This window comes from Sinohyriopsis cumingii, chromosome 15, assembly GCF_028554795.1.
Source record: "Sinohyriopsis cumingii isolate HCF-2022 chromosome 15, ASM2855479v2, whole genome shotgun sequence".
Taxonomy (NCBI): domain Eukaryota; kingdom Metazoa; phylum Mollusca; class Bivalvia; order Unionida; family Unionidae; genus Sinohyriopsis; species Sinohyriopsis cumingii.
In genome coordinates, this window is record NC_142975.1 from 125,274,547 (window position 1) to 125,300,937 (window position 26,391).

The 26,391-nt window shown below is 35.7% G+C and overlaps 2 protein-coding genes across 2 annotated transcripts in view; both read right to left on the reverse strand.

Moving 5' to 3' along the window:
- Window positions 1-9,279: 9,279 nt before the first annotated feature.
- Window positions 9,280-16,937, reverse strand: LOC149782693 (uncharacterized). The gene is made up of 2 exons (XM_089934186.1): window positions 12,864-16,937; window positions 9,280-12,794 (listed from the first exon to the last, which is right to left on the reverse strand). Exon 1 carries the CDS (start codon window positions 16,114-16,116, stop codon window positions 15,616-15,618), a length of 501 nt encoding a protein of 166 aa, XP_089790312.1. The 5' UTR covers window positions 16,117-16,937; the 3' UTR covers window positions 9,280-12,794; window positions 12,864-15,615.
- A 70-nt stretch (window positions 16,938-17,007) lies between these two features.
- LOC149782694 (uncharacterized) overlaps window positions 17,008-26,391 on the reverse strand; it is a 114,853-nt gene continuing 105,469 nt past the window's right edge. The window contains exons 8-9 of the mRNA XM_089934185.1: window positions 24,867-24,961; window positions 17,008-18,832 (exon numbers count right to left, since the gene is read on the reverse strand). Coding sequence (XP_089790311.1) covers window positions 18,783-18,832; window positions 24,867-24,961 — 145 coding nt within the window. The 3' untranslated portion in view covers window positions 17,008-18,782. The remainder of the gene's footprint in view (window positions 18,833-24,866; window positions 24,962-26,391) is intronic.

A 26,391-nucleotide genomic window follows, 5' to 3' on the forward strand; every position in this document is an offset into this window, starting at 1 on the left:
AGTCCTGGTCATGGGCTGGGGGAATGATGCACATGTTGAAAGACTTGATACAATAGTGTGTGTGTGTCAAACTAGCCAGCCTTGCTTGTCTGGACCATTTAGCCTTGCAATATGTATGCCCATCCGTGAGATAAACATACAAGTTTTGATTCTCCATGGCAGCTATATTTAGCATTATTTCCAGTAACAGTAGTAATAATTGATGAAAATCAAATGTTTAATAAGGATTAACAACACTTAGATTTAAAATGTGATGAGTGTAAAGTGATCATGGGCTTCTGATAATCAAACTTGGAAGAGATGGGTCCAAAAAGATTACAACCAGTCTTCATAATCTTCTGCACCCCCATCTTTATTCAACTCCTTGTTTGAACATGAGTAAACAGCTATAACAGTGTTAGTCTGTAGTTTCTATTGTACAAGTAAACTGTCATATATACATTAAAGCTGTACAAATAGCAATGTGCAAGGTCTGTCCAACCACAAAATGATGGCAGGGTTAAAGGTTATTTGGAAGACTACTGTGTTCCAGACTATTTTTGCAGAGAACTAACCTGGTTTTAGAGTTCAGATTTTATTCATAAATACACTACTTAAAATATTAAAAAGCACAGAGTTATGCTCAGCCATAAATGTGTAAAAATGTTTTCATACAAATTTCAGTGGTCAGTTGTCCCAGAGCATTTAAATTTTGAAGGTTCAAATCACTACTGAACCAATATTATAATATCGCCTTTATCTATTATGATACATTATAATATTGTCATCTTTATCTGTTATGATACATTATAATACATTATAATATTATCATCTTCATCTATTATGATACATTAATTGTAAATTGGAGCAGAAGAATCACTGATCTTGATTGCCAAAAATAGAATTTCATCTCCTTTATTCATTATTCTTCTATTTATATTCATGCAACCAAATCCAACTGTCTGTGATGTGAAAATGAATGCACTAAAACAGAGTAGCTTTAGTTTTGTATGTAATGATTTGGTCATTTGTTTGATACAGCAACTTGCAGAGAAAGAAACTGTTGCACACCTTAATGCACATGGTGTTCCTCAAACAACATAAACAGGTAGTTAACCTTTTATTATGAGCTTCATTAGGGGTCTAGTCAAACCATAGAAGATTTGTATATCCATGTGCATACATTATGCTAGATGCAAGGATACAACTTTACCTATTTATCAATTGGACATGGTGAATATTCTGATACAAGGCTAAACTATAAAGTCATTCTGGTCAACCTACAAATGCATCACTTTTAATGTGCCATCAGTTTGTGTTTGGATAGAAATATTTTAACCTGTTACTACTGGCAGTTTAAAGATTTTGACTTGCACAAAACACATGAACCATAAGTGACTTTACATAAAAACAAAGTAGGAGATTTATATTCTGAAGCACAACAGTTGTCACTTTTCCATGAAGATGAATACACTTGCCATACAAAAAACAACAATGTTTTACTCAATTTTAGATGGAAAACTTTTTTCTCACAGAAACCATTTTGATTTATATTCCTAAAGTGTCACGTCCTGTTAAATAATGCATAATTTGTTAGAAATTATGATACATACTGTAAGTACCATATATCAAGAAAATGTATCAACTCACAAGTTTTTTAAATGAACAAAATGCAGTTCAATATAATAACAGTGGCAACATTTTGAAAACTTTAAGCTGAAAATTTATCCATATGCCACTGACACCTCCTCCAATATGACATTAATGTTCCAAGTCAAACAGAGGCAATAACTGCAAAAATGTCTTCCTGAATTTTTTTCTTCAAAAACCAATTACAATTAATTTCAATATAAAGTCTTGTACCAAATTTAGTTTCATCTCATGAAGTCCTTCAAATGTTACTTCGCAGCAATTGACATTCAAAGTCATAAAAGGGCTATAACTCTCTAAAATATAACCAGAAAACGGTGAAGATCAAAGTTTACTTTTGTCTTTCTAATGTAAAGCCTCTTACATTTTGTTTTAATCTATGAAGCCCTTCAAAAGTTACTGAGCAAAAATGAAATTTGTTACCAGCAAGACAGGATGTGATGTGACTAGATGAACATGGGTCACAATATATATCCCCTCCATAGATATACTGGGGGCATCAAAACACATCATTCCATATGAACTATCTACAATCTGTAACTCCATATGTCCCCTCCATAGATATGCTGGGGGAATCAAAACACATAATTCCATATGAACTATCTACAATCAGTAACTCCATATGTCCCCTCCATAGATATGCTGGGGGCATCAAAACACATAATTCCATATGAACTATCTACAATCAGTAACTCCATATATCCCCTCCATAGATATACTGGGGGCATCAAAATACATAATTCCATATGAACTATCTACAATCAATAACTCCATATGTCCCCTCCATAGATATGCTGGGGGAATCAAAACACATCATTCCATGTTGACGATCTACAATGGGTGACACAATATGTCCTCTCCATACATAAGCTGATGGCATAAAAATATGTTCCATGTTAACTATCTACAATGGGCAACACCATATCCCCCTCCATAGATATGCTGGAGGCAGAAAAACATATTTCCATGCTGAATATCTACAAAGACTAAATTCTGCATACATGTGGCTATTGTTACAGTGCAAATGACATGAAATTGAAATGTACATTATTGCCAGTTGTAAACACAATGGTAGCTTTAAAATACAACTTCTGACATGTATCAAACAAAGATACCCTGTGATATGCTTGTACTAACTGATCCAATCATTTGGATTAATAATAGTAGAACCTCATTATCCAAACTGCTAAGGATTCCATGAATATTAAGATAAATGGAAGTTTGAGTAAATGAGTGAGGTTTATATAGCAATGTAGTTAAAATGAATGAAGTTCCACTCTATTTATTATGTACAGATTAGACAATAATCAATAATTCCATTGTGAAGAATGGAAGGAATAGGCCTTAAATATTATCCAACCCATACTGTGATTACTAATAAAACAAACACCGACACTAATATGTAACGAGAGTACCAACAACATGTTTGAATAACAATGTTAAGGTAAAAAAATTCCAAGATCATACATTTCTTGACAGAATTTCACCATTTTATCTCACAAGCATGTGGAATACTGTTTTTTTTGTTGCCAGTGGCTTTAAAATGCCTGCCTGTCATAACAATCGTTTAAACTGTTTGAAGAAATCAGCACCACATCGGCAAAAAACCAGTTGTCGATAAACAGCTTTTTTACTTTAATGACTTTGATGCATTATATCCTTATCATGAAAAATTGCTAACAGTAAATTTATGGGCAATAATTTGATTTGAACTGTACCGCTTTCTTTAAAAAACTAAAGGTAAGATTTTGTATCAAATTTGGGCAGTGAAGAAGCTCTATGGGATGTGGACTCGTCTATTCACTCCTGATTCAAGTTAATCTGATGTCATTAGGCGTTAACATTGACCTGAGTAGGCCTTTTTTTCATCAATTCTAATTTTGACAGAGTTGTGCCCCTTGACATTTATGTTTGCATCTTCACATGGAATGATGCTTGTGACCTGCGAAGATCTGCAACCATTATGCATAACTGCATGCCATTTGTTAGGTGAATTGTCCATTGTACATGCACCTTTTAAAGGTTTCATTTTTTAGGTCCAAACTTTAACAGTTATTGTCCTTTTTCCATCAATACTCTACCATATAGCAGGTGCTTGTAACCAGCATGAGTCAGAAACCATTCAACACATTTTATACAACTGGTGTCTACATCATCTCATATCCAACAGATTTGACTTTTTGTGTTTGTGTATTCCATTCTAGACAGAATTCTGACCCCTGATGATTAACTTCACATGGGTTGTTGCTTGTTTCTGGCTTAAGAACCTTTCGGCATATTTCAACGCTGTTTAGTTATGATCACTGTCCCAGATATGCATGTGACTTACATTGGTTTACTTTTATTTTCAATTGTTATTGGTCCCCTTACTGCCCATCAGCATGACTTTTATTTCTGCAATATAAACTTCATCAACTTGACCAAATTTGGCTTGAAGCTTTAGATTTGACAACGAGTTTGATTCCAACATTCCATAACATCATTTAGTTAGTATGTTCCCTGATTGGCGATCATCCCGATTCTGGTTTCCACAGCACAAGTTTACTAAGCTTTCTTCAATTTCAACCAAATTTACCATGCAGCTTTATGAGACAAAGTGTTTCACACTACCATTTGTAAGAGTTATGACCCTTGATTGCCCTTCCTCCTAATGTCGCTTTACACAGCATAACTTACAAAGCAATGTTACATTTCAGCCAAAGTCAATATGCACCTTTATGTTGATGAGATCCTGAACGGGTTAGATTTCCAGTATTTGTATCATCATTTATAAGAGTTATAGCCCCTGCTGTTTACCAACACTTTCTTTTTTCTGTTTAGGCCCTGTCCAGCAAATTGTAGAGTGCAAAGTTCTTTGCAATGCACCCATCACTAGTAGCTACAGTTCTGCTATAAGAAATGTTTTGTAAAACCAATGCAGCACATCAAAGACATAAATGTACTTATTATTTATCTTGACCGGCTTTTTTTTGTCTGACTGGCTCAGAGTATTTCAACTCTTGACCAATTGTTCAATCAGCTGAGAGTTAAGGGCAATGCAGAAAAGACCAAAGTCATCCAAATGCCTCTGACATAGAAAGGTGAGATTACTGGTAGTTAACCTAACATTTTCAGAACTGAACTGATAAAGCATGCCCCAATTTCGTATGCATTTCATGTTAGTTACTAAATAAATATCCAACAGTATTTCAAAAATGGTGGCCACCCTGGTAGTCGGGATAGCCTTGATTGCACAAATATTAAGCAGTAGATTCTTTAATGGGTAAAAGATTATTGCAGTTCAAATGTGTTCTATTTTACAAGGAAAGAAGCCTACGATAAGTTTTCTATTTACAAGCAAATAAGACCATGATGGTAATGAGATGTAAAATTCATGAAAGATTTTACCTAACTAGGAAACCAGGACAGCACAACGATAAGGTGCTTTTTTCATACCTATGTAGTCCTGAGTTCAATCCCTATTCACTGCACTTGCAAGGATATATAGTCCCCAATCTATAGTTTGTAATTAAATCAAGATTTCTCTGATCTGCTTTTTATTAACGACTGCCTGTACCAACATATTTGCAACAGTGTAAACTGTAAACAGGTTAAAAACATGGATTTTTTAATATTATGTGCATTTTTTAACACAGCTGCAGAACCCTGAATGGACAATTCAAGACAATGTTAAAAATATATATTGCTAAACATGGTACCATATTAATTGCTTATAGCTCAAGTGTAACAGGAAATGCATTGACCAAGATCTGCTGTTGCATAACGTTCCTCCAGGTCTGGGTATGTGCTGAAAGTAATCAATAGAGTAAACAACACAGATCCAGATCTGCTGCTGCATAACATCTCACCAGAGCTGGGTCTTTGCAGAATAGCACAGACCCTGATCTGCCAGTACATTATGAGATGGCATATAAGGGACTATCTTGTCTGCAGTACAACTCGGCTTGTATATTTATCAGCAAGTGTAGTGACTTCAAAACCTTGCACTGAAGCTTAGTAATAAATACAGCTCAAACTTGTGAAGTCGATACAGTAAATTAGTTGTGAGAGATGAAATTAATGCTATAAAAAATACACTGCTGGAGATAACGTGTGACCTCAATGTAGTACAGGAAGGAGAGGGAGAATTGTTTGTGTACCAGATGTATCGCTTGTTAGATGTATCATAACTGGCTCCCATGCCTAAGCTGTACAGTGTATTTACTTAATTTCTTTCCATTATGCCAAAAACAAAAAACAATGAAGCTCTCCATGAAAAGTGACAATTCTTCACTATATGTGATATTATTGGTGTGTGATATAGTATTACAAGAAGCATACAGAAGATTGCATTATTTTAAAAAAATTCTACTCTTAAACCAATGAATATAAATCACAATTCTATTTAGTGCCCAAATACCAAGACTATAGTATAGTTATAATGGTGTTGTGTTACTGTTATGCTGGTGTTGTGTTACTGTTATATAGGTAGTGTGTTACTGTTATGTTGATATACACCACACCCTCGATAAATTGCACCATGATAATTCGCGAACCCGTTTATAACACGGGGGTCAGGCATGGGTCCCATTTTTTAAACCAGAAAATACTCCCAAAATTGATCCCTATCTGTTGAACCTGAAGAAAATCGCAATCAAAATTGGTAAAGGAAACTTTGAGGTATTGCTCGTTTTATGATCAAAAAGGGTAGATAGGACCTGGAAATTTAAATCAACACTATGAAATATCAAATTTAAAAATAGGTCATACAATTTTTTTTACATTTTCTTTCCAAACGACATTCACAGTAAACCGCAATTAACAATATGTAAGGAAATTTTGATCAATGAAAATGTCACTTACTCAAAGTGGAAGCAGTACTTTAATAAATAAATACAAATTAAAGAATTTTTTATCAATTGAAATTTGTGTGTGTGATTTGGATTTTTAACAAAACTTTAAAAAAATTTCAGTCATATCACTACAATGTCTGCAATGTGACAGTTTATAGTGATGTCTAGCACTGGGGCATCATTCCGCAGACATGTAGCATGATGTCCCACCCAGTCAAATTATCCTGACTCCAGGCCGACCAGTCCTAACACTAACCTCTTAATGCTGAGCGCCAAGCGAGGCAGCTGTTGAAATTTGTGTTCTAGTTGTATCTTTTAGTTCCTTTTAACACATTAACCCCTGGAGGTTTTTGTCATTTTCACATGAAATTTGAGTAGGGAACACATTTTGAAAGCTATATCTGAATACATCCTAACACATAAACTTACAGGTGATTTTCAAATAACCTAATGCCTAGCTGTGTTAGAAACATTGTTTTTCATTGGCTCGCATGAGCAAAAGGTTAAAAGTTCCTTTTTTGTTTTTTTTGCTTAACGGACCCATTATTTTCATTATCAAGACCACTCTTTATTCTAAATGCCCATCTTATCCTACTTTTTTCAAAGGATCATCTGTTTGTTTGCAGTTCATACTGGTCTGCCTTAGATCTGAGACCAAAAGGTCTAAAATCCATACACAAAATCGGATTCCAACCACGGGCGAATTTTGGGTGGAAAAAAAATCGGGTCCAAAAGGTGAGGTTTTTCCCTATGTATTTTGTAATTCAACTAAACTTACAGATTATTTGGTATCATTATAGAGCTACATCTATCTACCTTTCTATAATACCACACACTTTAGTGTCTCTTACATGACCATGACACTAAAGAGCTCGGCAGTAGGCTACTACCTAATGCCACGTAAACTCATCGGCAGGGGTTAATGTGTTAAGTGTAATCGTCTTAAATGCAACTTGTCCTCTTGTAATTAAGCATAAAATGCATCAATCTACCGTAACAGCTGTGTCTGCAAGCATTTCTCTGACAACCTAAGTGCTGACTATGTTTTGATAACTAGCTTGCAGAAGTATTTGTTGTATTGTTGCATTGAATTAAAAGCTTCATTGTTACTTCCAATGAAATCACGACATTAATATTGTACAAACTGAACAATAAAAAAATTGAGTTTCGACGTAGACGATTGTCTGATGAAATAAATGTTGCATGTTTTTGTAAAAAAAGGAATCTTGTTTGGTGGTGTATCAACAGTTAGTCTAGCTCCCTGCTCTGTTAGTCTGACAATTTGGCAGGATACTACTGAACACCACACTCATCAAGAAAACAAAAATCAGTGATGTAATATAGATTTTTCGCATACACGTGATGGCTGCTGAAACCAGTTGGAACAATCTTTCATATGTTGAACATTTTCAGAATAACAAACAACTTCATTAGAAAAAGTGCGTTATTAAAAATTATTATCGACATGATTGTAAAACGAGGATTCAGTCATTAAACAGCCCAGTTCCAGACGCCCCACCCCCATGGTTTTCTCAATGTCAAAGTGATTCTTAAAAAGTTTTTGGAGGTCCCTCTGTAACTTGTGCCTCGCTTATAATGTCCATATTTGTGGACCCTGTTGTGTGCGTGTTATCGAGGGAGAGGTGTATTGTGTTACTCTTAAACTGGTGTTGTGTTGGTATTGTGTTATTGTTACGTTTGTGTTGTGTTACTGTTACACTTGTATTGTGTTACTCAATTATCTTTGTATTGTGTTACTATTATGCTGGTATTGTGTTACTGTTATGTTGGTATTGTGTTACTATATTATGTTGGTATCGTGCTACTGTTATGTTTGTACTGTGTTTTTGTTATGCTGATATGGTATTACAATTATGCTGGTACTGTGTTGCTCTAAATATGATATTGCTAGGTATTATTATGTGACATATTTAATCACCTGATGTTACAATGCTAATATATGTACCATATTTATATTAATCTTCAATTCTGAATTAACAATGGCATAATGTAAACATAAAAAAGTAACAGTTATTCAATATTACCATATTTCCTCCATTATAAGAAATGTATTATAAGTTTATTACAATGAACAAGTTTCAAAAACATTCACACTCAGGGATCGTCCTGGGCTTCGCCAATGTCGCAAATTGCGATTTTTTTTCCTTATTGGCGACAAAAATATCCCATCTGGCGATTTTTTTGGCGACAGACTTTTTGGTTATTTAATTTGTATATACAATCATGGATTTTGACTGGATAAATTAAAAGGAGAATGAAAGGAAGCCACAAACTTGACTAAGCAATGCATTGGAATCAATCTGTTACACAAACGATCCTTTGTTCGTATTGACAACCCCCATCTTTAGAGTGCATTGTTACATCATAATCTGCTTATGCTGACATCTGGGCCGAGTACTGTATGCTGTGATACAGTCAATCATGCTACCGAACTATACCTACAACTGACCAACTTCTGAAGACACGAATAGAACAGATACAATTAATTGAATGGCTAATCCTTCTGTTGGTTTTTTTTTTTTTTTTACATATACCAATGCAATAGTTTTGCTGAACCTTCATAGAAAACTGATAACCTTTGAAGTACCGACTATTGCGTATAAATACAAAGCAAATGGAAAAAGTCTCAATCACAATTACATCTGTCGCCAGTGCAGCATTTTACTCATTGATCTTTTCCTTTCGCCATCAATCCGTGTTATGGCTGCAGAGACTTAAACTCCGCAACAAGAAATAGCAAAAAAAAAAACAGTTTTGCATAATTAATAATAATAAGAATCCCTAAATTGGGTGTGAATTTATGCTTATATATACGGTCCAATATTGCCAGGTGTTGACTCATGTAAGTTTCATTCGTGGGAATGGAGATCCTAGTTTGCTTGTCGAGAAAATTTATACAGCATTCAGTGATCATTCTTGGGATTTAGAAATCAATTCACTTCAAGCTTTGTGAAGCTAGCCATAAGGGGGAGAGGGGGGTGGGGGCTGCCGAGAGACTACTGGTGTCACCTGTCAGCACTGTAGACTGTGAACGTGGATTCAGTAAGATGAACCTCATAAAAACTGACATCAGAAATAAACTCTGCATTTCATGTCTCAAGAATTTAATGAGAATCAGCATGTACAGATGTGAAAAATTAGACTTTGAAACTGCATTCAACAAGTTGGCAGCCCTAAAATCGCGACGGATCTTCATATAACACTTTGTAACATTTTGTTAATGCTTATTGTAATTAGAGTATTAACTAACCAATCTTTTGTAATTTTCATTGCCTGTTACATTAATAGACTAAATTAACACTTCAAAAAAAGTACACTACTTGTTCTGGCGACACTTTTTGAAAATTGGCGACAAAATATTGAGGTTGGCGATTTTTTTGGCAACAGCTTTTTAAAAGCCAGGACCATCCCTGACACTTGTAATTTAAACTGAAATTAACATTTTTTTAAGGATGTTGAAATTGAATAATAACCATAAGTGTCTTTATTAATACATACACCATGGCAACTGTGGCTCCTTTGTATCCTTGACGACATTAAGTGGGATACTCCATCTGTTAATAACCCTAACTCACTGTTATCTGTTCAGAAATTTCAGTAAAGGCAACAAACAAAATAATTCCATATTATTACATACATCTGTCAACACAAAAACATAAACTGTATTGCATATCGTTTTCCAATGTGTCACCAAACACCAAAAATAATATCACTAGATACAAAAACTTACAAATATTTGTATTTACTAGATGAAGCTTCATGCTTGGCTCTTGAGAGAATTTCAAGTATTATACTTGATGTGTGTGTGTGCAACATATTTTTTTGGAGAATTGTGTACAGATTCAAATTAAATATGAAACAAGCACATGTGCTGATATCTTCGAAACAAAATATTCATGAAAAACAGAGTAGCCAGGGTAAACTTTTGCAGCGTGTCCTTGGGGAAAAGAATTTTGGTCCCATTTCTCTGACATAACATAGTCAATAATGCAGCGGAAGTTCCATTTAGAACAACCTATCATCAAAATATAACTGTACAATGTATTAAGAACATTTTTAATGCACTGAAATTGCCACAAAAAAAACCAATTTAATTTCAGGTATCTAGCCCAAAAATGTCTGCATATGTCTGGCATATGCACAGACCATGTTTTATTTGCAGGGTGAGATATCACGGAATCATAAAAAAATTTAATTAACGAGTATCAAATAATAATATCAACATCAAATTATATAAAAGGAGAAGAAAAAAAATATGGAATGCATTGAGCTGAACAAAAAAAACAATATTATAAAAATAATTCTAAAAAAATATATTAAGATGAACACAAATGTTGAAGTGTATAAATCTGACAACTGCTACAGTATGCACATAAATAACAGTATATATATAAAAAAATTTTGACTATCACAAAATAACAATATATCTATAACAACAGTGTATCTAACAAGGTTTTGACTATCACAAAATACCACCAGTATTTTCTTTTGATAAACTCTCTTGTGGCAGCTAGCAGTCTCACCCATTACAAGTTCAGAGAGTATAGAAATCTATTTGCAATGTAAAAGCAATCTCCAAACTTTTGTATACAATGTGACCAGAAATATAAAAATGCCTAAACATACAAATATAATTATAACAGAAAACTAAAGCAAAAAGAATGTCAAAGGTTTAATCACAAATATCAGAACAGACTTCTGCCTTGAGAATTTGTCGCAGAAAACCAAATGACACGTCTTATAAAAGCCGAGAACCATGTCAGCAGGTTGTTAATGAATCTTAGCATCAATTATTCTGAATCTAGGCAGTCCAAATAGAGTGGATACTATGCTACTTCTACATAATCATATTTATATCGGATTACATATTACCGAGCCCCAGTGCTAGGCATCACTATAAACTGCCACACTGCAGACGTCATAGTGATATGACTGATTTTTTTATAAAAGTTACGTTAAAAATCCAAATTACACAAAAGATATTTCCAAGGATGCACCTTTAATGCAGGTTATTTGAAGAAAACTACAAGTTATTTCAGAATTATATGTTGGCATTAGTCCTTAAAAACCTATGTTGTTTTAGCTCAGTATCAAATACCGATAGACAAATCAGTCTAACTGTAATCTCCACAGGTATTAAACTGAAGCTCTCTTCACAGTACCTTTTTGCACTACCTTCAATTACTGATTATTAGTATATAAAAAATGGCAAAGCCCCTTAAAATTTACTTCAAAGATTAAGTGCTTGTGGATCTACATTTCTAACTTAAAGTGTTAGAGACACAGCATTTTAATAAGTTTTTGGATTCTAATACACAAATTTTGAAAATGCTTAAGTTGTATCTTATCAGAAAAGCTGTGCAGTGCTTGTTTTGGATTAACTGCATCAAAAATATTTCAATATTATGAAAGATACCACTTGCTCAAAAATGTCCTCATAAACAAGTAAGCTTTTTATGGGCACTGGAATAAATTTTAATGCTGCTTGGTTGATTTTGTTGTAGCCAGTTTTCAAATTGAATCACAATTTCTCAAGAATAAATATTACTCCCAAATTACATGCAACTTTTTATTCTCTTCATTATACTGATTGCCTCCTGAATCAAACAGACTGGTATATTTTTTTCTTTTCTTCACATTATGTTTTTACTCTATATTCAATGTGCCAGTCTATCATACAGGTGTTCCAATATTGTTCTCTCTACCTGTATCCACATATAAAACTCTTGTTCAAATTCTCTCCCTAAAGAGAGATAAGGAAAGAATTAAGGTTAACTTTTTTTAACTTTTAAAATATTCTACAAACTTCAGAATTTTGAGCACCATTATTGCATTCATGGTTCTACATACTGGTAAAGTAAAATAATTTTTAGCACCTTATAAATCTGGTAAAGATGTTATTTATTTTGTGGTGAAGTGGTAAAGATGCATTTGAGTGGTCAAGTGGTAAAGATGTGTTTTAATGGTGAACATCCTGGACTTTCATATGCTGGTCCTGGACTCCTCATCACTCACAGCTCTATGTAAGCACTGCAAGAACATCCTGGATGGACTTTCATATGCTAGTCCTGGATTCCCCATAACTTACTGCTCTCTGTGTAAACACCTCAAGCACATCCTGGACATTCAAATGCTAGTCCTGGACTCCCAATCACTCTGAGCTCTGTGTAAACACTTCAGGCACACCTTGGATATTGAAATACTAGTCCTCCCAATCACTCTGAGCTCTGTGTAAACACTTCTAGCACATCTTGGATATTCAAAACTGGACTCCCAGTCACTCTGAGCTCTGTGTAAACACTTCCAATACATCTTGGATATTCAAATACTAGTCCTGGACTCCCAATCACTCTGAGTTCTGTGTAAACACTTTAGGCACACCTTGGATATTCAAATACTAGTCCTGGACTCCCAATCACTCTGAGTTCTGTGTAGACACTTCAAAAACATCGTGGATATTCAGATTCTAGTCCTGGACTCCCAATCATTCATATGTCTCTGTAAGCAGATCTAACACACTTTGGATATTCAAATGCTAGTCCTGGACTTCCAATCACTCTGAGCTCTGTGTAAACACTTCTAGCACATCTTGGATATTCAAATTCTAGTCCTGGACTCCCAATCATTCACATCTGTCTGTAATCACTTCTAGCACATCCTGACATTCAAATGCTAGTCCTGGACTCCCAATCACTCAGAGCTGTCTGTAAATGTAAGCATTTCCAGCACATCTGGACCATCAACGGCAGGTTCTTGACTTCCAATAACTCACAGCTCTCTGTAAGGAATTCCAGCACTTTCAAATGTCCTGGACTCCCAATGTTCTAAGTATATTGCAGCATGTGGACCTTCAATAACTAGACATTAATGGCAAACTGTCACAAAATGTTTAAGCACATTTTCCCAACAGGTTAAGACAAAAATCCTTAGCTGGCAAGAAATGTTACCCAAAGAGAAATAAAGAATTTTATATTTAGAAAGTACAGTACAAACACTAAAATAAACCTAGAAGAATATTTCATTCAATAAGATTTACTCTCACATAGATGTGTCATTAGTTTGGAATATGATCTGACATCCACAACTGGATTCTGAAGACTGAGAGTCCATGACTTCCGGTGTCAAACTGCTACAGAGAGATCTGGGCACTATCCAGGAATTCCAGTGTGAAAGGGCTACACAGAGCTCTTGATACTACCCAGGTCTGGGAGCATGAAAGGGTACACAGACCTCTTGACACCACCCAGGACTGACAGCATGAAAGGGTACACAGAGTTCTTGACACTTCCCAGGACTGACAGCATGAAAGGACACACAGAGCTCTTGACACCACCCAGGACTGACAACATGAAAGGCCACACAGAGCTCTTGACACTTCCCAGGACTGACAGCATGAAAGGCTACACAGAGCTCTTGACACCACCAGGACTGACAGCATGAAGGGCCACACAGAGCACTTGACACCACCCAGGACTGACAGTATGAAAGGCCACACAGAGCTCTTGACACTACCCAGAACTGACAGTTTAAATGGGCCTTAGAGAGGTCTGAACACTATCCAAAACTACCATTGTCCAAGGGCTAAAGTTAAATCTGGACATTACCCAAAACTTCCAGTGTCAAAGGGCTGGACACTACCCATAACTTCCAATGGTGATGAGCTAAAGTAAAATCACTGAACACTACCTATAACTTCAGGCATCAAAACGGCTACAGATAGCTTTGGACACACCTAGGATTTCCAGTCTCAAAGTATTACAAGAGAGATCTGGACACTATTTCCAGTCTCAGAGTGTCACATATAGATCTGGACACTATTCCAGAATTTCCAGTGATTAAGGTGTATAGAGAACTTTGGACACTACTGTATAATCTCCATAATCCAATGCACCCATCAAAATAAGTATACGGAAAATAGGCACATACAGATCCTATTTTTTTGTTGCAAACAAAGACACAAATGAGTGTAAAAGAAAAACTAAATCTAAAGCACCAAATTTCTTTATCTAATAACTGTTATATTCCTAATTAAGAGATAATTATGGATTCAAGTGTTTGTACTGCTGTATATTGTGGCTAGTACAAGGAAGCAAGCCCTGTTACATGGGTGAGATCACAATAAGCAACAGATCAAACAACTGAATTTATTATGTATCCTCAATAAGAAAACAATAAATGGTTTTCAAATTATTTTTTTTTAAAGTATGAAGTTTCTAAGAATCTGTTTAAAAAGTTATCTTGTTCTAAATTCTATTGCCACAGATTCACGCATGAATGCACAGAATGACTTAACATGACTATACGTTGTTGGGTTATGATAGAACTGAAAACAAACATTGGGTCATATTTGTGCATGACAGAACTAAGGCTGCAACATTTACCATAACATGTACATGGTATACAAGAATGGAAATGATGGCATTTATTTGAAGCAGTTAAAAACTTGACCATACCCCCAATCTGCATGTTAGACTTACTGCTAACAGCAACTGATATGTAAGTCACTGACAATGTGCATGATAAACTTTGCTTACTGTCTGACAGTTTCATTTTCTGTATATATTTTGACTCTTAGGATTCACATCATAAAACATGTCCATGTTAAATATATGACAATTTACTAAAACATGTTTCCGTTTGTTAAATATATAAGACAATTTAGTAAAACATGTCTGTGTTTGTTAAATCTATCAGACAATTTACTAAAACATGTCTGTGTTAATATATCAGACAATTACTAAAACATGTCTGTGTTTGTTAAATATATCAGACAATTTACTAAAACATGTCTGTTTGTTAAATCTATCAGACAATTTAGTAAAACATGTCTGTTTTTGTTAAATCTATCAGACAATTACTAAAACATGTCTGTGTTTGTTAAATATATCAGACAATTTACTAAAACATGTCTGTGTTTGTTAAATCTATCAGACAATTTACTAAAACATGTCTGTATATTAAATCTATCAGACAATTTAGTAAAACATGTCTGTGTTTGTTAAGTCTATCAGACAATTTATGTAAAACGTCTGTGTTTGTTAAATCTATCAGACAGTGTATTAAAACATATTTGTGTTTGTTAAATATATCCAACAATTTAGTAAAACATCATTAGGACTGTCATGATATTATTTCATATTACTGTATATATGTATTTGATGAAAAACTGATGTGTCTGGACATACTGCCCAGACATGTGCTTGATGACAAATGGATAATGTGTCTGGACATACTGCCCAGAAATGTGCTTGATGACAAATGGATAATGTGTCTGGACATAGGGCCCAGACATGTGCTTGATGACAAATGGATAATGTGTCTGGACATAGGGCCCAGACATGTGCTTGATGACAAATGGATAATGTGTCTGGACATAGGGCCCAGACATGTGCTTGATGACAAATGGATAATGTGTCTGGACATAGGGCCCAGACATGTGCTTGATGACAAATGGATAATGTGTCTGGACATACTGCCCAGACATGTGCTTGATGACAAATGAATAATGTGTCTGGACATACTGTCCAGACATGTGTTTGATGACAAATGGATAATGTGTCTGGACATACTGCCCAGACATGTGCTTGATGACAAATGGATAATGTGTCTGAACATACTGCCTAGACACGTGCATGGGATTCTTTTATCAAATCTACAATGACTATGAAACTCTGCAGTGACTTACAAACTCAATCGGATTCAAATCAAGATCTCAGACACAAGATTCAAGAGGTAAATTACAGATTTCACACTTAAGTGAAAACTTCATTCAAAAGGTGTAATTTTTAATGACCACTCTCTCTCACAAAAGATGAAATACTTTATCTGATAGTTTACTAAAATTAAGTAGATTGGGAATTCCTAGGTTCAGAAGAACATAAACCTTCATCGGTGCCTGTCTGGATTTGAATAACCTTGTATTAATAAAAAATGAACTTTTCTTTCCTCAGGTAAATAAAAGAAATCATTTGTCAGCATTACAGCATCCCCATTTTTGCAATGCGGTTGTTCATAGCAGTGGCAAAATGTATTTTTTTTTTGCCAAGACATCATGGTTGCTGTTCACATTCAGCATGTAGTCACTCATGACAGAGGGTTTATATAATAAAATTAATCCATGCATTACGATTGTGGTCGGAAACGACAGGTGGTAACTCCTAGCAGAGGTCACTCATAACAGGTTTTACTGTAACAGTAAAATAGTGTTTAATGTGTAGTGCAAATAGTTCTCTTTAATTTGGGATTTTTCCTAGTGATGCTACATTCGATGTGAAGTCATCCATACTTTATAGCTCTCTTGGGCAGAGAGCTGCACAGTATTTAATCTGAATATGCGATTTCTGCATCACTGACAGCCATGTGAATAAGCTATTTACACTTGTAAATGTTTCAGCCTTAGACAGCACCCAGCAAGTGCCTGCCAGTGTGCAGTACCTGACGATGTCAAACAGGTAGACAATTTATTCAATCACAACACACAATGGATTTGCATAGGAAGCCACAAGATGGATATATAATAAGTGCAAATATTTGTCTGCTTTTTATTATTATGCCATCCTTCTTGTCTTTTATTACATAAAACCTAGTTAAATTTGATTAATAACATACAAAATCTTTACATCAAATAATTGTATTGGGATCCATTTTTACTACTGATAAGCACATAAATGAAATAAGTTCACATGATCTACACTGACTTGAAAAATAACATGTAATTGAATAATCATTCAGATTTTACAATAAGCAAGATAAAGAACTTGGTTTTATATCATACATGAAAAAATATTATACTTCCATCAGGTTCAAAGACTTTCGTTATTTGAGATTTCACTGGTGTATTATATACAGAGAATGAAAGTGTTAATTCTTTACTATCATCCAACAACATACATGTTTGCATCTGCACATATCGAGTTTCACAAAGGTTTGAGAAACAAGAGACCATCTAGCCCACTTAAAGATTTAAAAAAGATATATCATTTTTATAGTTTATTTTACCAGTTTTTTTTGCATGAAAAATGAAATAAATTGCCTTCTTAAAGATTCTTCTCTTTGATGCCTCTGACCATTATTTGTTTTATATGCACACTTCTGGCACATTGATTCTCTTTTCTGCAGGGTTTGGAATCTATTTTGTGCAAATCCGACAATGGCATGTCCTGGCTGAAACATCGCATGTGATCATTTTGTCTTTTGACAGTGTATGTCAAAAGGTGACAAGAATACTACTGGATAAAACACTGAATCTGTGATAATTTTGTCTTTTGACAGCATAATGTGTCAAAATGTGGTTATAATGTTAAGAATTCACATTTATTTGTGGGAAACTAAACCGAATTTCCATGGATTCTGAAGCTGCTATAAACCACAAAATCAATAATTTCAAAACCACAAAAATGGATACCCTCAAAAATAGCAAACCTAACAAACAATGAGTCATCGATGAAGGACTCCTTACCCAATCCATGAATTTAAGTACCTATAAACTCATGTCTGAAAAACCACAAAAATGGATATCCTCACAAATATATAAATTCATAATAAGTGACACATTTATATGTAACCAGTCTCTGTACAAGACAGCAATGTTTTTTTATAGGTAACCAGCCTCTCTCTACAATATAATACTATGTAGCATTTTGCTATCCATACAATTCAAGAAAACAGTCTAACAAAACTCTAATCAGCACAAAAGGTTTTCAGGACCTAAATTTTCAACTGCATCTCTCAAATTAACTGTAAATTATTGCATTTAAAAATCCATAAATTTCAATACAGGATTATTTCCATGCCAGTGGCAACATCTATTGAAGTGCATGTTGATGGACATGGGATGCGACAGTTCTTGTCACCATGGCAACTACATGTAATACCATAGAAGCTTGCTAACAAACATACAAATGCAACAAACATTTCCAGTGAAAATTTCAGAATGAAACTTTTTCCCCACCACTTTTGTTGTTTCTGACTCTATCTACTACAGACTGTATGACTAACTACTGATATTATGATTCATTCAACATGATTCATAAAATCCTAGAGAATAATCTATATTTTGAATCAACATTTTGCACCTTATATTTAAGAACTGTATTATATCACAAACATTCAGTGTCGTCAGCAGCAAACACAGCACCAGTCTAAAAACTTGCTGGCTGTTTATTCACTGGAAATGTTGTCTGCTTCTCATCCTTCCATTGGTGTCATCTACCAGTAATTACCCTTCAGTTTTGTAGTCTACTGCTAGTCATGCATTTTTAGTCACTGTCTGCAACCAATACTCCTGCTATTTTTCTGTTACTAGTGATCCCTTGACTTTTCTACATTGTCCCTTAGCATCTGCACTTGCTCTGAAATTATCAACATTAAGAATGTAGCTGTAACTAAATTATTACTGTAACAACACCATAGGGTTTGAGTAAAAATCACTCAAATCAATTACATTTAGAGTGAAGACTAAGGATGGACAAAATATGAAGACAACAGGCCAAGAAGACCTGAGATCATTCAGCTGTCAATCTACTGGCTAAAAACTATATAGTCAGGTAAGTTAATCGTGGTTAGCAGGATGCTTTCTATCAAAGCATCTTCAATTCTAATTTGTTCCCAAATTTCATCAAAACATTCTGATTGCTGTCAAAGCATCTTCAAATTCTGACTAAAGTACAAGTCACTAACTGCCACTGTAGTGCCAAAGTCTTGTAACTATGATCAACCATTTCTTCTTTAAAAGGACCTGTCACAGATGAACACAATCAAAGTTCTGTACTGTTAATATATCCTTTGTGAAAAACTGTGAAACCCTGATAATGCCCCCAATGAGAACTCTTGAGAGGGCTACTTGTAGCAGTCAAATTTGTCATTTGTCTTTGGAGTCAATCGGCAATGCCAGGAGTATGTGCTGAATGAAGTCTTAGTCCTTGTCTTTAATAAATGATTATGGTTTTCCAAACTCAACTGAGATTGCAAAAGGTTTGTCTTGTTTGCTGATTTTCCTATGTTACCATTATTAAAACCCATACCAAGTCATGATCAGTTCTGTGGTATAGGCTTTATAAACACCTTGTTATCAAGTTAACCTCTTTACATCATTGACATATTTAATATCATGGTTTTAACAGTCATAGTCATCCTGAGGGCTATATTTATGCAGTCATAGTCATCTTGAGGGATATATTTATACAGTCACATAGTCATCCTGAGGGCTATATTTATGCAGCCATTTAGTCATCCTGAGGGCTATATTTATGCAGTCATAGTCATCTTGAGGGCTATATTTATGCAGTCATAGTCATCTTGAGGGCTATATTTATAGTCAAACTGTCTTAATCACCATTAATAAAAAATACCATCTTAAGCACCATTAACAAGGATACTGTCTTAATCATCAACAAGGATACTCTCTTAATCATCATTAACAATGACACTGTCTTATCACCATTAACAAGGATACTGTCTTATCACCAGTAACAAGGACACTGTCTTAATCATCATTAACAAGGATTCTGTCTTAATCATCATCAACAAGGATACTGTCTTAATCATCATTAAGAAGGACACTGTCTTAATCACCATCAACAAGGACACTGTCTTAACACTGTCTTAATCATCATTAACAAGGATACTGTCTTAATCATCATCAACAAGGATACTGTCATATCACCATTAACAAGGATGCTGTCTTAATCATCATTAACAAGGACACTGTCTTAATCATCATTAAGAAGGATACTGTCTTAATCATCATTGACAAGGATACTGTCTTATCATCGTTAACAAGGATACTGTCTGAGCACCATTAAGAAGCATACTGTCTTAACCACTATTAACAAGAATACTGTCTTAAACACCATTATCAAGTATACTGTCTTAATCATCATTAACAAGGATACCGTCTTGTCACCATTAACAAAGATACTGTCTTATCACCATTAACAAGGATGCTGTCTTAATCATCATTAAGAAGGACACTGTCTTAATCATCATTAACAAGGATACTGTCTTAATCATCATTGACAAGGATACTGCCTTATCACCATTAACAAGGATACTGTCTGAGCACCATTAAGAGGCATACTGTCTTAACCACTATTAACAAGAATACTGTCTTAACCACTATTAACAAGGATACTGTCTTGTCACCATTAATAAGGATACTGTCTGAGCACCATTAAGAAGCATACTGTCTTAACCACTATTAACAAGAATACTGTCTTAACCACTATTAACAAGGATACTGTCTAAAGCCCTCAGTAAGATGATATATGTGTAACCAAATACACTGAGCTTAACATTTTGGGACTGGGCAAGAAATTTTGAAATCCATGCCTTATCAAGCGAAAATTGAATGGTTTTAATACTGAATTAATTACATGGCAAAGAAAATGCATATTTGTGGGTGGGGGTAAACTAATTTTAATTATGTAATACTTACCTGCTCTCCTTTCCAGTGCCTCCAGTCCCCTGTCCAAACTAATTATTTGTTCCTCCAGCTAGTACAGGAGAGCTAGAAAGATCCCAGTCTGCCTCCTTAATCACAGCCAACATCTGGAAATCTTTCTTCTTTGAATTTTGACCTAACCTAGAGTACAGGACATCAGAGTGGAGTAGGAGGAGAAGAGAATCCTTGCAAAAGTAGCAGGTAAGTGTTATATAATTAAAAAATGGTGCCCTGGGTCACCAAGTGATCTGAAGCAATCGCCTTTATGGACCACTGCCATCTCACCTGTTTGTGTGGGTCCAAGTCTCAAGCTCAGCCTATCTGGGTATCAGAGAAAGCTTGCCAGTAGATTCTTGTAGGTCATCGGTTCTTCCCAGGGTTTTCCAGGGTTCTTCCTCCAGCAGTTTTACTGGCCACAATTTATAGCCTATCATGTGCTTAAAAATGGCATTAAGCATACAACAACATAATTAAAATTTATTTTATCCACACACACACACACACACACTCACACACACAAAGAAAATAACATTTTAATAGCAGTAATACATTACCTGCTACTAATGCATCACAGACTTTGCCAGTTACTGGTATAGATAACTCAGTACTTTCCTTTAGAGTAGAAGTGTTCACTACTGCAGACTGGTCGACAGTTGGGCCATGTGTTATGCTGTCACTACATCACCCAACAGAAATATGCATTTGCTGTGATGTACCAAGGATCAAAAGTAAAGCAAAGGAAAAGTACTGTAATACCACCATAAGGTGGTTCTTGTAAATTGTCCAAAACAGTGGTTGCCTATGTGGTTAGACTGTCTGCCTCAGATACTAGAGGTCATGGGTTTAAACCCCAGCCAAGTCATACCAAAGAAACCATAATGCTTTAACTGAGCTAAGGAGCCTATCTTGATCATTCCCAGCACAGATAAAACAGATTGGGCCCAGCAGCCTAACCTGATCATTCACAGTACAGATACAACTGAGACTGGATATATAAATAGGAAGTGGAGCTAAAGCCACATACAGGCTAGCAAAGAAAAGAAACCACGTTGTAATTACCTTTGAAGAGTCAAAAATCTATTTCCACTGACAAGACATAAAGCTCGCTCCTTTTCCAAAGTGATGCTAAGCAAAGCAGGAAACAATCTTAAGGGTAAGATTATCAATGGAAGCTAACTCATGGGTTTATAACAGGGTTTGGACAATGCCCAAAGAACACAAGGATTCCATCAAGGGATTGGTGAGCATGATCCCAGCCTCTGAAGCTCAAAATGCCTGGTGAGATCAGACACAAAAGGGTCTGACCCAGTAGTAGAACCCCTAGAGACCTAGAAAGTTTCAGAAAGGGCTGCCTTACAGCTTCTAATAGTGAATACCAAGCATTTCCTTTCCATGAAAAGGAACAGAAGAAAATCTGCAACTGCACTAAAAGTGGGACAGTTAGGATCAATGCATTTCCTACTGCAACAGTCACAGAAAATTCTCCATTTCTGCATCACAAAACCCTGGAAGCTGATTGCTCCCTAACTTGGATGATACAGTTGACAACCTTGCTTGAAAACTGATCCTGGAAAACTTATCACATAAGATGAGACAAATGTGAAGGTGGAAAATCTCTGGATTGTTGTGGAGGAGACTCCTAATGTGCTGCAACTGCAGATCTGTGGTAAATTGATCTCTCAGGCTCATCTACCAACAGGTTGTGGGGTAGGTCACTAAACCATGACTGCTGGAGCCACAAGACACTACCAGGATGAGCTGAGCAATGGAGATCCTGATTTGATGGAGTACCTATGGAATTATTTTGAGAGGTGAGAAAGAATACATATACAGATGATCCCACTTTCGACCGAAAGCATCTGCTGCCCTCTAATATGGTACTGAAGCAACATAAAAGGGAAGTTTGTTGTTGTTGTTGTAGCAAACAAGACTGCCCCACAGCTGGAAAAGTGCTTTTATTACCAACTGGTGTAGAGATAATTTTGTGAGGACCATATTACCCAAGCCAAAGAGACTGTCTGCCAGGATATTCCTCTTGCCCAGAACATGGCAAACTTGGATTGTGATCTCCTCTGAGGCTGCTTCATCAGAGGAGATCCAGACTTCCACGCAAAGAGAAGTAGCCTGTGTAGCTACTGCAGCCATGTGTAGCCATAATGCCCATGGTACAATACTACTGATGTTTTGTCTAAGCAACCATAATACAAAAATGTCTTATGCTCATAAGCTAAAAACACTGCCAACATTTCTAAGGTGTTTATATAAAGGGTCACTTCTTTCTGGGACCAAATTCTTGAAGAACTACACAATCTGGCTCTAGTTGACCATCCAGAATCTGATGCACCAGTGCAGAGAAAAGAGTGGTCAAGACAGGAATGTCCTTTCCAGTATCTCATGTGAGGAAGTCGTCAAAATAACTTGCCACTGTACCGAAGCTGCTCTTGTGGGTAGGTGGGGCTGACCTCACTAGCTGTCCTCCTAGGCAAATGATATTGCTGACCCCTTCTAGATCATTTAGGAAGTGAGTGGTGGCTCCCCTCCTTTTTGTTGGACCAGGCTTTAGGTAACTGATTAGGTCCATGGCCTGTCACACATCTGCCCTACTTGAAACCAAAAAAGGTACATCCATGTCACCATGGATGGTGGGGGATGGGGAGCAGGGGTGACTCACCTATCAAAATGGGGAATATCCATTAATTACCCTGACTATATTATGTAAGTACAACCCACCCCCCATCCCCATAGGAATTAAATGGTAGTATAGAAATGGTGGTGGTGGAGGGGTAATCAACCCTATCCCTGTCCCCTAAAGTGATAATCGAAACCCAGTTCCAGGCACCTGGTCCAGCGAAAAGAGCTTCTGGTTGGCTCATATAAATTTATCTGATCGAGATCACTGCTCTTCCCTCTCAGGCAGGTGTGATTCACTTATTTTTGCCACCAGGATAATGACATTCAGAAATCGGTGCTCGTCCCTAAGGTGGAGATGTGGTTGGTTCTCATACTGATCACTCACAATAAGCATCAGGAATCCTTGGCCTCATTGGCAATCAATATGCATCAGGAATCCTTGGCCTCATTGGCAATCAATAAGCATCAGGAATCCTTGGCCTCATTGGCAATCAATAAGCATCAGGAATCCTTGGCCTCATTGGCAATCTCCAAACCATGGAGGTCACAGTCAGTTCTGGCCCACAGAAGCAGTTGTACTTCCCACCACAAAGAGATTTAGACCCATCCTGGGAAAGGTAGTGGTTATCGGTGATGACAAGTAGTAAGAGGGGCCTTTCTTCCTCCCACAGTATGTAAGGCAACATTGCATGAAGTTCCACATATGGTCATTTAACAGACAATGAAATGAACATCCATCCAGCACATGATAAGCAAGTAAGTACATGTCCCACAGGGTCTTCCCTTGCCAACACCCACTGACATAAACTTGAAAATAAAAAGGTCACAAAAAAGCAAAATCCCTTCAAAATTAACAAACGGAACACAGATACTCAAATAAGGCAATGAATGAGGAGATAATCATTTGATACAAAAAAGTATCTGATAAGCCAAACAGATATTTCAAGACCAAAATCAAGGTGAATTTTGCTGAGTGATATAGAAAATGCGTAATGTGTGTAATGTCCAAGGAAAATGAGGAGGGTATTCCAAATGCTGGCTGAGTATAAGGAGTCAGATGGACATTATGTTCTTCTCAATTCTGGCCCTGCATTACTAACTGGAGGAGTGTCATATGCCATTCTAAGTGATAACACAGTAGCACATGAGGTGTGATAACATACAGATGCAATCAAGGTTTTGAAAAATTTATTGTGGATCCTACTGCAACACATTTTGAAACTAAGCCAATCAGAAAGCCTGTTTCTTCCATATTTTTTTATGCAAGGCCAAAAAAAAAAGCCTGTTATATTTGCAGATAATTTGGTGCCTACCTTCTTTCAGACTGGCAATGGTGGACTGCTTGCGTAGAAATTCCAGACAGAGATCTTTTCCAAGGCCAAATGCCCTCATGTTACACGTGAAAGTTCTGGAATAATAATAATAATATTTATCAATAATAATAATAATAATAATAATAATAATAATAATACAGTGGAACCCTGCTATAACACGATAATTGGGGTCCAAAACATTGGATCGCGTTAATAGCGGGGTTGCATTAATGCAGGGTTTTATAGTATTTTACTTTCTTCAGACAACAACTCATTGGCACATATACGTGTGTATTTATGTCTAATGTATATGATGAATAGGGTATCAACACCGTTTACTATCATGCCATCGTGGCATGCAGTTAGTTCATCCATAATGCGTGCAATTCTATTGAAAAATTGCAAAAAGATTTACAATATTCAATAATTTTGTCCCGGATCATTGTGTCTGAATTCAACGTCTAATATATAGCATGAACAGAGTATTAACACCATTAACTTGCCGCCTGATATCATACCATCAGGGCTGCAATTAATCCATAATACATGTAATTCCATTGCAAAAAATGCATACATATTTATACTGTTCAATAATTTTGTTACACATCACTATGTGTCTGAATTCAATGGGAAAAATTAACAGCAAAATTAGGTTAAGAAATCCAAAGCACATGTACGGTTCATTACACGTATTTAAAATTACAGGAACCATGCCACGATCATATTATATTCAAATTCATACTCATTCTCTTCCCCAAAATAACAATAAATGTTTTATACACTATTTCATGTACTTTGAACCAAAAATATTTTTTCATGTATGAATGAATATACAAAATTTCAGGAGCCATGCCACATGACCGCATTATATCCAAATTTGTGTTACACGGGGCACGTTATGGCGGGGTCACACTGTAATAATAATAATAGTACATCATTGTAATTTCAAAATATATTCACACTAAATATTTAAACTCAAATATAATTATTATATACTCATGTTTTCTCCAGTAGTATTCCTCAATACAGCATTGCATCCTACTGTACAACATACTATCATGGTCATGTGTACACTCAGGTTATTTTTTATTTGTGGCTTATTTGCATACATTGTATATATACTATTTCCCTAGATTTAACAGGAATGAAACTGTGCAGTGCATACATTTCAACATTTGATAAATAATTCATTAAAATGTTCTATCTATAAATATTGGTTTTGATGCTGCAATTTCAAATAATCCCCATAGTACATCAGAATGTTACAGAATAAAGAATTCTACTGTTGGCGATGTTTGTGGCACTCAAAAAGAATCTGTTGTTAACTACAAATGCCTCTTTTGATCCATCTCAAACACGTTAATTTTATAATCATTCCAACATAATAATGTGCCTGCCTGTTATATAATATCTCTCTATTCAGATAATTTCTTTTACACACAACATTTCTCTACTTCCTGTCAGGATGACCTTGACCTTTAACCTTTTGAAACCAAATCAATAGGCTTCTTCCGAATCCTAATTT